The following is a 14,346-nucleotide window of genomic DNA, read 5'->3' on the forward strand; positions in this document are numbered from 1 at the left end:
TATTCCACGTCAAGTATTCTTCTATTGCGGGGGGTGGGGGGTGAGGTGGGGGGCAGGGCACGGGCAAGCAATAAAGATATTAATTAATAAATAAATACATAAACCCTTACTGTTTTAACATCATTAGTCCCAATGATTCCTCCAATCTCTCCCAGGTCCTTCAGCAGCAAGTTCAAGATTTCGGTAGCTCTCTTCTTCTGATGGTTACTGAGCTCCTGCAACTGGCCCAGCTCCCTCTGGGTCGCCGTCAGGGCACTCTGAAAAGGTTTAAAAGCAAAAGTTACCCTCCCCTGAGCGTACTGGGCACCAATTCTTCTGTGATATTTAGGTTACACAGTATTGTCTTGCATTTTCCTGAACATGCCTACTGGCTCAATGCACGGACACGTACCATTCCACCTTGCCATAATCCACTTTCACAACGCGCTTGCTAACAAGGCTACTTTAGATCTATTAAATGTAGTAAATCCGGTAAGAATCTTATCTACGTAATACACATCAAGGAAGGTTAATCACAGAGAAACAGGTATAGAAGGATATAAAATTCAATTTTTTCAAGTGGATTTCATAGTAATCTCTTTTACTGAAGTAGGTAACAAAGTCTTCCATGAAAAAAGAACTGTTAACAACAGCTCCCTTATTTGTGTAATGAATTAAGGAACAAGGATGTCTGAAACTAGTAAGCCAATCTTGCCTTTTCTCTAGTCAGCCCTTTTCCTAAAGATCAGTACACATCTGAAAAAGCTGATTTTTTTTTATTTTATTGGTTTCTTCCTTGGGATCCCCTGAGTCTAAACAAAATCCCTGCTCCGCAGCACAGAGTCCAGAGAAACACAAAAGGTAGCAATTTGTATAAAGCAGATTTTCACATCTTTCTTGGCATAATACAGTTTTTAAATAACCAAAACACAGAATGGCCAGTTCTCACAGGCAGTTCAGCTGCTGCTAGGGAGTGCAAAATACACAGGTTACAAGAGAGCCACAACCTGCCATCAGCTTCCACAGACCAGTTTCTGAATTACCTTAATGTTACCTTTTAATTAAGATAGGAGAGGGTAGCACCAGCAAATACAGATCTCTTCAGAGCTTCCCTGCCACTCCAGTTTTTAAACTACTTAACAACGTACTTGGAAGCATCTGAAAGATCCCTGCAATGGCACAGGCTAGCAGTTTTCTGGGAGCCCCTATGGAAATCTTTAGGGGAGGTGCAGAGTTAGGGGGTGAGGAGGGAACTGGCACTATGAACCGCTTGCTCTTACACTCTTCTGTGCCAGCTCATCAGCCAGCTGCTCGTTGGCCCTTGTTTTGTCCTCCACTTCTTGGGATTTCTGGTCATAATTGACAGCTAATTCTTCCAGGGCTTGAAGAACCTCTTTCACTTCATCTTTCGCTGCTTCATTCTCAATCTGGAGACGGGTCAGCTCCTCTTGAATCTTCTCATAATCTCTCCTAGTGGAGGCCAAAAGCTGGAAACCAGGTATCACAGAAGTGTTAAGTCACCCCAAAAACTCATCCAAAAGACAACATTGAAAAGGGCAAAACCAGAGAAAAAGAGAAAGAAAGTGTGAGCACACAAGCATGTGTGCTGTGAGAGAAAGCAGGAGAGAAGAAATGCTGCTACTCTACCAGAAACAGCATCACTTTCAGCATGAATGTATTTGAAGGAAGCAAAAAAGGCTCTGAACTTCAATGAAAAGAAAGACTTAATCAAATCCATTATGACACAAGACCGAGCATCGTAGCTCCAAAAAAAATTTTCTCCCTCAATCCAATGCTGCAGCTACAACCAAAAAAATATCACAAAATAAAATATTTAAACACAGACTCATCTTTGAACAGAACCAAGTAAAAGGGCTCTCTGAGGCAGCCTCAAAGGTCTTGTGGCATTAGAGAAGTATTTTGATAAGCAAACCTACAATGATTATTTTTAGTTAACATCTGAAGCATGATGCTGAAGACAGATTAGCTGCTCATATTTGTGAGGCAAAGTATTAACTGAAGAAGAAAATATAGGCTTCAAACATACTCCTGACTATTTCAAATTTGTAAAACTTATCACATTTACTCTCTGCATGCCACTAAGAGAGATGCTGAAGGTTCAGTGACAGTGATTGCAAGAGGTCAGTGGCATAGCCCTCTCCCTTGCACAACCCCATCTTCCTTCAGGTGTTAAAAATCTCGAAAATTCAGCTATCGAGTTCCTAGCACAAACCCAGGCTCAACAGCAGTCGTATGCTGCAGAATGATGTGAAAATAAAGGTGCCACATAACATCTATTACTAATACTGTAGTTTCAAGAATAGTAACAAGATCAAGACTTAACATTGCATAAAACCATAAAATACGGAACAGTAACGTATAGAACCGGTGCATGTGATGCAAGAAGGCATTCATGCTCATCCTAACGTTTGGCAAAGTTTGGACATTCGCTCACAGAACTCACTTAATTCCAAGCCCTCCTATACATGGATTTGTATAATTTTACTGGCCTGCAGCTTTCTCAGACAGCAGAACAAACTCTGCATTACTGAAGTGCGTTGGGTGGCCTTGTTCTGCCTCATCCCACCACTGCCCGCTGGCTCCCAGGCCGTGAAGAGGTCGAGTGTGAGACCCCAGGCAAAACAGAAACACCTTTCTAAAAATGAACCACCTGAAAGAATAATGTCAGAGAAGACACTGCGTTTTTTTGGCTCAGAGTGCTAATGGAAAATAGGAAACCAACCAGGCAGCTCCAGACACTGGCACGTGCCCAAAGTGGCGGAGCGAGGATTCAGATGTAAGGGAAATTTATCTCACTGATAATGCTGCAGCCTCAGAAGTGTACTCACATTACAGAAAAACCCACTGAATTGCCAAAGCCAGATGGCATGTAAATATTTAAACAACAAAATAGCTTAAAATAATCTTTCTCCTAAACACAGATGGAACTATTATTTACATTTACTTAAGAAATTTTCTGTGTGAATATTACTGTGACTTCAAGTAAAAGGAACTGTTATATAGCACCTAGAGCATAAACACAGCTCCCCGGAAGATTCTTGTTGATGTAACGTGGAAAAAGTATACCTAGATTTTAAAAGGCTATTAATAACACATATTGTTATAGCATATGTATATATGTTATATACATATATACGTATATATATACACATATATATACATACATATGATCAGTATAACATACTGATCAGTTGTAAACAAAGGGAAGGAGACAACTCTGCAGTGCACAGCGGATCTGCTCACAGCACGCGAGATGCAAGGCTGGAAGATTCAGAATCCCCCCCAAAACACACGCCCTAGGAAATAGCCAGTGGTGAAAGGGTACCAAAAGACACCAGCATCAGCACAACGCCATCTGTGGCAGGCCTTAGATTTATAACTAACCTGCTAGCTTAATTGAGCAGAAAAAAGTCTTCTGGTTAATTAGAGGGAAGCAGAGTGAGGCAGCTGCGCTGCAGCTAAATGTATCACAGTGCTAATCACAGCCCTAAGAAGGACCAGGTACATCACTCCGGCAGTGCAGGTGAGGCTTACATGTGGAAGACAAAACTTGCAAAAAATAATTCCCTTAAAGAAGAAAAAAAAATTGCATTAGCTTTCAAAGCTTTTTCAAAGCTAGTAAGATAGACAAGCTTCTCAGATGAAGCAGCTAAACCTTCTGAACAAGCGGTGCAGCACCAGCAGCTGCAGAGGCTTCTATAAGTCAGCAGAGCTAGACCAAAACACGTGCAAAAATGGGGGAAAGTGGTCTGTAAGGCAAAGATTAGAGACCACTGAAAACTTGATGCATCTTCCAGATGTGATATTGAGTATGGAACACAGAGCGTGGGGAATAAGCCAGCATACAGCAGGCTCTAAGATATCTAACACCAAGAAAGAAATGCACATCACCCAAAAAATTAGGCACAAGAAGAACTGAGGGGAAAAGAAGCTTTAGATGAGAACACTGATGTAAAAAAGATGGGAGAAATGAGATGGTGTAAATAACACACATCAGATAATAATGTTGCTAAGGATGCATAAAACTCTGTTCTATTTGTATAGCCACAGACACGGGTAGCACGCAATACGAAGAAATCAGAAGAAAGTTGTGGCAAGTGAATGATGAGCTTAATCACAAAGTAAAATAAAGCTGGTAATTCCACCAGTGAGGATAGCTCCCCAAAGGCGGCAGCTAAGTAACGAGCGATGAGTAACAGATGCTTTCATATGTTTTTCTCTCCCTGTTTTAAGGGACTACACCTTGGAAACCCTTTCTGAGGGCTTAGATAAGGATTGAGACACAGACAGAATAACTTTGCAATGACAAGAGAGGTCAATAAAGCAGCCAGCATAATGCTGTGCCCCAGTGAAGTGGCTCATGCAGCTGGGAGAGGTGCTCTCCTAGAGCATCACAGCAGTGTTCTGTGCAAAGAGAGACCAATGTTTGGAACACTAACGATGGATGAACTCCCACATTGGATTATATATTCTCGGTCTGAATGGTCCTCCAGTTTCCCATTGTTCAAAAACCAGCAAAAAAAAGCATCTTCTAAGAAATACTACTACAGCAACATCTGGGCAACTTGGTGATTTGGTGTTATTGCCAGATTTTGGATCTTCAAAACCTCTCATAAACAAATGACAGATAAGGAAATTACTTCACTGGAAGTTTAGCTATCATATTCCCTATCTAAAAAACAAAAAACATTCATTTTACAGGCAGAAATAAAATGTTTGAAGTGAGCAATCCAAGATTTTGAAGCAAACCTATGGTGGCACCAATAACCAATTTTTCAGACTCACAGATTTCCCTCAGTACTGTCTCTAACAAAATAATGAACATCCGTAATTTATTACCAGGAGTAATTTTTATACTGTCAGACTAAGAAATTTGTACGCACAGTCCACAGTGTCTGGATACATGGAAGAGTACAAAAATATATTAAAAATATGTTTGAAGTCAATAACACTGGCCACGCTCCTACCCTGGTACCTCCAGGATCTTCCCAGCAGGATGGCATGCTACTATAAGGAGTTATCAAGGCTTAATGCTCTTCTGAGGATATTATGAAAACTGAAGTCTAAACCTAGCTGTCAGAGTTTTCTCTTACTTACTGAATTTTAGCAAGTTAATATGAACAACAACAACTATGTCAGAATCATTAAATGAGGAGCTCATAAGCAAAATGCAAGGTTCTTTTCATTTGTGAGTTTTTTGGTGGGTTTTGGGTTTAGTTTTTTACCTCCTCTTGATCCAACATTTGTTGCTTTAGTTTTTCAGCCAACTGGCTCTGCTGGTTGATTTCATCATCCTGCAATGAAATGGGGTGGGAGAATTTTAGTTTCTTATCACACTTCTTGTTTGGTCACCTTTCTAGAAAAGAAGGGAGAATAATGCCATAACAAACCTTATGCACATTTGAGTGGTATGAGAGAAAAATATACATACACAGAGCTACACAGTCAGAGCAATGCATACGTGCAGTTGGCTCTGGTATATACCTCAGCAGGGGTGTTCCTGACAGCAAACAAGACACTGATGTGGTCAGAGTTGCACCACACAACTCGCAGGAGACGTTGCCAACAGATGTGATATTTTATAGATGTACAAATACATACACACCCTCGCTCCCTTGCTCTCTCTTACTCTGACCCCGAATTTCAGCTGAAGAGATCACTAAAGACAGCTTTATTAACCAACTACAACTTACAGCTAGCTTTGAACTGCATTAATGAAAAAGGAAGCTCAAATCACAATACAGCACCTGGAGCCCTCAACTGCAGAATTTGTATTTTCCTACTCCACCACAGCCCTTGAAGAAAATACTGCCAGGCAATGCACTGCCAGGCATCCTATTTTACTGGCATTTCAACTTCCTTGTTAAGAAAACATCCTCGTGGGTAGGAACTGAGCTTAAATGCAGAAGAGAAAGGATGAGGACTGCACTGTAAGAGTCCTTCCTCCAAAGGCCCCAGGAGGCACACCAAGCACAGCCCCGGGCCGAGCCCACCGCTGTTCTCCTGACGGATATCCTTCTCCAAGGAGTGCACCAAAGACAAACGGTTGCTTTTTACTCTGTCAGAGTGAACTGGTATTTTGTGTTTCACTGACAGGAATGCTAACAGGTTGACTCCTGATAACAAACACAGCTATCAGGTAGAATGTATCACACCGTTTCCTAATATTAAAATAGGCCCAGGTATAACATAAGAAGGGTTTACACTGTAACAAGTTACAAACGGTGGTATTCTGGTTTGGGAATCAAATAAGTTTTCATTTTCTATAGTACTGGAGTAACACACCAAATGATGCTTCCCATGTTTTCTGGGGTAAAACCCAAACCTGCTGCCAGTTCCCTCAAAAATAATTCAGTGGGCTTTGCTACTTTACATGAGAGAACGTGAAGGAACGACGGACTTTTCTTTTTCTTATCAATATGTAATATCTAGAGACTGCTACCAGGAATGTATTCTCTATCACAGAAATCCAGTAATTTCTTAAGAACCATAACTGTTAGTTTGGAAGCCATTAACACACTGCTGCGTGCAACCAGACTGTGCAGAGAGACTGCGTGCACGTCAGACTCAGGGGTTACACACAGCGATCCTCTCCCTCCCTCCGTATTCATACACAGCCAAACTTCCATGTTAACATACAAGGAGCTTTTTTTCCATGATATTTTCCTGCTAATTACAATCTAAAGTTAATATCAAATTCTGATTCATAATTAAAGCTACCCTGAAAACTTTTTCTAGATAGCCTTGCACGCTGTTCTCACCCGTAATGGCTAACGGGTTTAATAAGCCTTTTTTTCCCCACTTTTTATCTTCATGCAAGCCAAAGCTATTAATGGTAAATGCTCAGTAAATGTATTGCTGATCGCTTTAAGTGCCAATGATGTACTTCAAGCTGTGTAAATAAATAAATAAATAAATAGAACAGCTGCCTGCATGCCAGGCAGTGCTCATAGCTAGAGCAACATGAACAGAAGAGACCCAAGGGATGGTTATGTATTTTCCTTAGAAGTCAAATACACAATGAATATATCAAAAATATTAAGATATAGTCTCCCTTTTCTCCCTTTTTTTCTTTCTCCTGAGACTCCAAGATGATGTTACAGTTTGCTGAGGAATTTTACAAAAATCGCTGAAGAAAAGGAGTACTGAAAAGCTTGTCCTGAGCCCTTAAAATTAAAGGGAAAGCTGGCCCCGGTTCCACAGCGAATGCCCCACAACACTCTGCAGAGGGCGCAGAGGCAGACAGCTGATGCAATGGATCAGCCTTTACGCAGTGATGGTGTTTTGAACTTTGGGTTATTTCCCAGTTCGTGGTGCTCAAGACATACGGAGAGACACCCACCCATTTTAGGCTTAGTTTTCCATTTACACCCAACAAACGGAGTCAAACCAAATGTTCACACCTTATCATCCAGCTGCCTGTAGAGACTGGCAATCTCCTCGTCATATTTCTGCTTCTCCTCTGTCGAGATGCTGGCGACAACCGGCGTGATGTTGTCAATAATGGGCGTGTTATCACAAGGCTCCAGGTTCTTCTGGTCCTTTGCGCTGATCTGTTCATCTTCAGGCACAGCTTCTCCTGCAGGCATACAAGCCACGGTCATTCCAATCCAAGAGATAGGGTTGCCCAAACCCATGGACACCTGGGAAGGTCCTTCACAGCTGGTGAGACTCAGCAAAGCCAAGAAGGGCTGTATCCGTATCCAGCTGTGCGAGGCAGGCAGCCGCCATGCATACAAAGGACAGACAGAAGTAGGTGTGGAAGGACGGCTGTCCTCGTTAGGAGGATGACCTCCACAGTGAGAAACACAAACATGCAAAATGCAGCAACACTTCAAGTGGCTGCCACTAAAATTACCAAACTCCCGGCTCCCTGCTCACTCCAGCCCTCTATAGATGGATTAGCTCCACGGATTAAAAAAAAGTGTAAATAAAGAGGAAAAACAAAAATAAATCTGACTTTCAGCCTAAAGCCTACCAGCAATTAAATGTCTCTTCCTCTCCAGACTTCCAACCGCCTTATAAACCCTCCCTCCCCCATAATGAACTGCTGGAGCATCAGGACAACGGGCAAGACAGCTGCATTTAAAACAATGTTCACCTTCTGCCTTGTCACGTGTAAAATTAAAGCGCGTGCACCAGTTTTCAGGTGTTGCCTGTGCATACCAGAGAGGAGGTTCTCCCTACACGTTTTCTTTCAAAACCATTTTCTCCGAGGAGTATCTCCTTCGGTAACGTCAGTGCATTGCAATTACGAGCCCGCTGCAGCTCAGTGAAGAGGGACAGGCAAGGCGCTCATGCCAGAAATTGAATCTACTCTCATTAGAGTCTGGTGAGAGACTGCCAGCCACTGAATGCTGCGCACGTTGCTCGAGGTGCAGGAAGGCTATGTCCAACCCTCCTGTACAAACAGGTTTTTTCCTTTTCTATGAAAAGATACAATATTTTAATCCCATAAAACTTTACTGTCCATTCCTCTTGCCAAAACAGTGTAGGCACTATTTCTCTTACTGGCAGAGAAGAAGTAAACAGGACAAATACATCAAAAACCAAAAAGACAAGGTAATTCAGGCCCCAAAGCAGAACAAAACAGGGCATGAAAGAGCACGACCAACTAACAGAGAAGACACTTTTTTTTTTCCACACTTGAAGCATGAAAAAGAGTAATTTGAAATGAAGCAGCATATACGGTGCATATATAAGCAATCTATAATAACGTACTTCAGTCAAAATACGTTTTGCCCTATTGCTAATGGCTTGATGTTATTTATATGATTAATGAGAAAAACGTAAATTAATTTTTCATTGTTGCATGTCACTGGAGCGGACTAAGAAAGGTGGGCTCGGTCAGACTGTGGGGCTTTGAACACTGAAATGCTCCTCAGGCTGCAGAGAATCCATTGAGAGCCTCCCAAAATTAATCTTTAGATTTTAATGCATTGGTCAAGAACAACCTCCTACTACCTGTAAAACACAGGCCAGATTGTGTGCTTGGAAACAAGGCTGCTGAAATCTTGCTTCAGTGAGAACTCGGCACCCCCATTTTCTGCTACAAGTTTATTTTTTGTATCATTTTCTAAATTTATAGAATGAGCTATACCTATGGCATATGTATGCATCTATCTTGCATTTCATATTCAAGAAGCAATTTCTGGGACACTTTTGTTTGTAAAGAGCCTCCTTTGACAGAACATCCTTCCAAAGGATGCTATTGCGGAAGGTCAGACAAGAAATCAATAGGATTTTGAATGCACTGAATGTATTGCTGGGTGACGCCGATGAGAAAAGCAGGACAGATGGAGGGGATGAGGAGGTGTGCGTACTTAGACAAAACAATAGAGGCAGCATGTTGTAAGGCTTCTTTACATGGCATATAGAAAGGATCTATACGGGGTCTTTAAAAAAAAAAGTGTGTCTCTGGAAGGGGAAGGATATTAAAGTCGTCACATTTAGCAAACACAGAATGAAACAGGCAGAACATGAGCGGGTTATAAATCCTCGGCCCTCTTCAACGCCAGCAGCAGACGAGTGTCTCCATAGCAATTGCGCTATGCTGATAAGGGAAATATTCCCTGTGCTGGAGTCTCCAGAGAAAGAGACTGAGCGCAATCATTAGGTAACGATCTCATCTGAAAGGCAAGGGAACGGCACAGGGAGCTGAAAGGAGGAAGCAATTTTTCCCACCCATGAAGGCCAGGTATTGTCTCTTCAGCAGTGAATTTCTCCCAGGATATGTTCAAAACCAGACTTCACTGTGCAAAACAAATTGTGACTAATTATTAAATCACAAAATTCTTCTCACTTTAGATACTTCATGTTTGCAAGAGTTACATACTACTGAACACATCAACACACAGGACATAGACGATAAGCAATACAGAAAATAAAAATGACTCCAAAGCAGCAGTGTTTTACAGCTGGGGGGGTTGTTGGGATTTCAGGGTGCAAGGGGGCTGCCAGGGTTAGTTTCTTTGGGTTGAAGCGTTGTTTGTTGGTTTGGAGTTTGGGGGTTGATTTATGTTATTTTAATATGAGGAATAAAAAACCTAGAAGTAAGGATGATTTGCTAAAATTATTTGTCAACGTTCCAGATTAAATAAAAATTATTTAATTTGTATGTATGCATATTCTTCCTCCTCTACCATCCTACACTTGATTTAATGACCTTCCCTGAACAGCAATTCCCTATGTTTCTAAACAGAAAATTGGCTGTTCTCAACAAACTTCACTTAGAAGCCACAGAAGGAGACAAGTGGTGATTCTAATCAGATGACACTCATAATCATTGGAAAGGACTAATTATTCTAATGTTAAACTCAATTATAAAAACAAACAAACAAACCACAAAACAAAGCATATTGGAACTGATTCTCGTGCCTGAGGATCGAAGTTCTTTAAAAACAAACAAACAAAAAACCCCAAAACTAATGACATTCTACCTTTTCATTATTAATATTAATAACATTATTAAAAAATATTGTTGCCTTCCTTGGATTCTCTACACCTGATAGCATGCTAGTTTTGGCATTTAAAGTGGTATTCCGTACACACTGCTGCTGGTTTCTCTAGTTTCTGCTTCTTCAGCCTTTCCGTTACTGTGAAGGGTGAGCCACCACTCTGAACGGTGAGCTCAGAATTCCTGTGACTCTTGTGATTTAAGGCAAGATTTAAACACATACCTTAAAAATACAAAGACATACCTACTCCCATTTTCTGGTACGTACCATTTCTCCACCTGTTGAGTTCCAGCTCTAGATGCTGGATAACATTCTTTAGACTTTTGTTTTTGTCTTTCTCCTTCTCGTACTTTTTCTTCCACTCCTCCGCAGTCAGCTCCAGGTTCACAGAGACTGTGTTCTTAATTGTCTTAGCCCTGTGCAACAAAACGAGGCATCAGTTGCTCTGCAACTTCAATCTCAATCAAACAGTAAGGGCTCAGAATTCTTTGTGAAACAAAGGAAAACTACCAAATATTTGCAATTTACTTTCTGAAGTGCAATGCCACAATTCCTTTTGCTCTCAAACCCTCAGTACCATTACTGCCTGGAAGCCTCAACAGAAATTTTTCTGTATGAAAATCCAGCACCCAGTGACCTGGAGCAGACATGGATCTGCCTCTTCAGGATTCCTCCAAAAACAGGAGCTCTGGAAACTGTTCTTGGACTAAGGACAAAACCAAGTCCTGTCACTATTGCTTTGCTAGATAAGCTGTCATCTCTGTCCTGGTTTCCACTGGGACACAGTTCATTTTCTTCTCAGTAACTGGTGCAGTGCTGCGTTTTGGGTTTGGTGGGAGAATAATGTTGCTAATCATGTTTACACTAAGCCAAGGACTTCTCAGTTTCTCAGGCACTGCCAGCGAGAGGGCTGGAGGGGCACAAGAATTTGGGAGGGGACACAGCCAGGACAGCTGGCCCAAACTGGCCAAAGGGATATTCCATACCACAGAACGCCATGCTCAGTATATAAACTGCGGGAAGGAGGAGGAAGAGGGGGACATTCAGAGTGATGGCGTTTGTCTTCCCAAGTCACCGTTACATGTGATGGAGCCCTGCTGTCCTGGAGATGGCCGCACACCTGCCTGCCCAGGGGAACTGGGGGATGAATTCCTTTATTTGCTCTGCTTGTGTGCGTGGCTTTTGCTTTACCTTTCAAACTGTCTTTATCTCAGCCCATGAGTTTTCTCACTTTTACCCTTCTGACTCTCTCCCCCATCCTGCTGGGAGGGACGGAGCAGCTGTGTGGGGCTGAGCTGCTGGATGAGGTTAAACCACGACAACCCCACAGGTTCTCCTGGGCTGAGACCCACCACAGAGCACCCACACTAAGGTCTGGCCATGGGCTTGCCCCATCTCTTCACAGCCATCCCTCAGACTCCCCCAGCCAAACTCAGCTGTTTGAAGCATCACAGCACGAAGGATGTCAACACAGTGAAGCAGAGATATGGAAACTTACCCTTCTTGAAAGCCAAAGAGTGCTTTCAAACACGTTTTTGGAGGTGGAAGGAAGGGAAGGAGGAGAATCACCGGTCACCACCAGGTAACTGGGTTACTACTGGGCTGAAGAAGGCTCTCAGTGGGAAGGGAGCCTAAACCCGTGCCTGTGCCACGGTTGGGAGGTTCATGAGCTAACTGCCTCTCTAGGCAAAAATACCACAAAATTTAAACCCTTCCAACAACAACCACCACCACTTTATTATTTGGAAGTGCTTAGCTCCTACTGAACTTAAACAATTGCACTAGAAAATGCAAAGCGAGCAGAAAAAAATACACAGCACCTACCCTAGTAAATCCTCACTTAAAAAGAAAAAAAAACAAACAAATCAGTATGAATTAAGAAAGTTTTGGATCTTTACTCTTCACTGCTCAGACACGGACTCCCTCCTAATGACTCCAGTGTTATGGAATAAAATAGAGGCTAAGTAAAGGAATAACAGGCAGGCCTCATACCGGTTTGGAAAGTGTAGGCTGAAACGCCGATGCAAGGAACTACGTCTGGGAACGGGCTACAGATGCACTGGCTAGCCCTCCTTCGGGGCGAGCACACGATCTTAATGATTTTCTTCACAGCTCCACTTACGGATTCTAAAGCATCCTTTAAATGTGGCCAGTCAATAAAATTTCTGAAAGTTTATTTTATCAGCAAAAAAACACTCCAAACTACACTCCAGTGATTTGCACTATGTGGCAAGCTGGAGTTTTATTACCTTAGAAATATTTCCAAATAACCCTGTACTTTTAAAATAATGCCTAATGGTTAGCTTTTACATAGTGCCTCTGCCAACAGCATGGCTCAAGTTTCCACTCATTGCACTGTACCAGGGAGGAAAAAAAGGCCGCAGCATAAAGTTTATTGACTGCGTTACCCTAATGATGGATGAAGTACTTACTGGCAACTAAAATTAAAAATAATATAAAAACCACAAGAAAAGATGGAGCAGAAAGAGAAGAAACCGACTCACTACTAACACAGCAGCACGTGCACATGTTGATTAGTACAAGCGGGCCTCCGAAGATGAATTTTCCTCCTGACACTTATTTTACTGATGATATCAATCTTTTTTGCTAAGAAAAATGGAGGAACCAGTAATCACTTATGACTCATACACCTTCCCTTTAATGTTATTCAGGTCCTTAATACTGTTGCATCAGAAAAATGAAATACCACAACCAAAGAGCCTGTAAGAGAAGCCAGTTCCCGTAGACAGCGACATTCCTAGCCAAAACGCTGACAAATAACGCTGTGCATGCACAGGACACGTGCTGCTCTGCGGGTCTAGTGCATCCCCAGCCCTCCTACTTGTATTCCTTTTCTTACAATTAAATGCTTTCCATGAGAAACTCCTATTTCAGCCCAGTTCTATAGTTTTTAAGCAAACAAAGAAAAACCCCACAATAAACCCCAACCGAGGGCTCTCACAAAGTAGCTATTTCCCCAGTGCTCTCAGCTGACATCCTAGTCCTCACTAAGGAACATCTTAAAAGCATTCCTCTTCCTAGAAAAGTGTTAGTCCTGTCATATCACTCCAAGCGCTGCTAGCCAGGGTGGGCAGAGTCAGTTTGAAAATGATTTTGCCCTAAACAGGCAAGAAAAAACCCTCAATTACTGCAAGAAAAATGAAACCACGATAAACTTCCTTAGGTACCCAAGCACACAACTTCCCAGAGATCCTGGAGCACTGTTATGCATTAAGAGCAAAACCAAACCCCTTTTAATCTAGATTTAAAAAAAAAAAAAGTAATTTAAAAAAAGATGTGTTACCTTTTAACCCCCTCAATCTGAACTATTTTATTTTACGGTTTACATCTCTTTTTACTTCAAACCATACCTGCAGGCAGAGTCCAGCATAACAGCAGGCAGACTGAAACCTAACGCAGCGCCTACTCATCTATTTAACATTAAATGCCCCTTGCGGCTGCGTTACTGCCCTGGAGCCTTATCCAGAATGAGTGCACAGGACCTTTAGGACTGCTCCTGGGGTCTGCAGAGGTGCCAGCCTCACACTCATCTAAAATCACCTGCCGTCAGAAAATCATACGTAGGGAGGTGTAAAGCTGTCAATCAAAACATGTAAACTTTTACCATCAACAAAAACTCTGCAACTCATATGTCAGAGTGGTGAACACGCTTTATTTAATTACTGCATCTTAATATTTGCGTTTACTCAAAATTTCTGTGACACATTATAGTATATGGGATTTCAGTGGAAGCTTACATATTCAATAACTTAAACTCCTGTTCATCATGTTCATTGTACAACAGTGAATTAAAACCGCATAGCGACACTTAACCGGATTACGTTAATGACCACTTGCTCCTTTTATAGTCTTTTTCCATAAAAACTTC

General features: G+C 41.9%; 1 protein-coding gene across 1 annotated transcript in view; it reads right to left on the bottom strand.

The window, feature by feature from the left end:
• Window positions 1–14,346, bottom strand: part of KIF5C (kinesin family member 5C) — an 85,401-nt gene that overhangs the window by 22,607 nt on the left and 48,448 nt on the right. Inside the window, exons 11-15 of the mRNA XM_040602928.1 lie at window positions 10,725–10,873; window positions 7,404–7,579; window positions 5,226–5,294; window positions 1,260–1,466; window positions 111–257 (exon numbers count right to left, since the gene is read on the bottom strand). Coding sequence (XP_040458862.1) covers window positions 111–257; window positions 1,260–1,466; window positions 5,226–5,294; window positions 7,404–7,579; window positions 10,725–10,873 — 748 coding nt within the window. The remainder of the gene's footprint in view (window positions 1–110; window positions 258–1,259; window positions 1,467–5,225; window positions 5,295–7,403; window positions 7,580–10,724; window positions 10,874–14,346) is intronic.

This window comes from Falco naumanni, chromosome 8 (genome assembly GCF_017639655.2).
Source record: "Falco naumanni isolate bFalNau1 chromosome 8, bFalNau1.pat, whole genome shotgun sequence".
NCBI lineage: Eukaryota > Metazoa > Chordata > Aves > Falconiformes > Falconidae > Falco > Falco naumanni.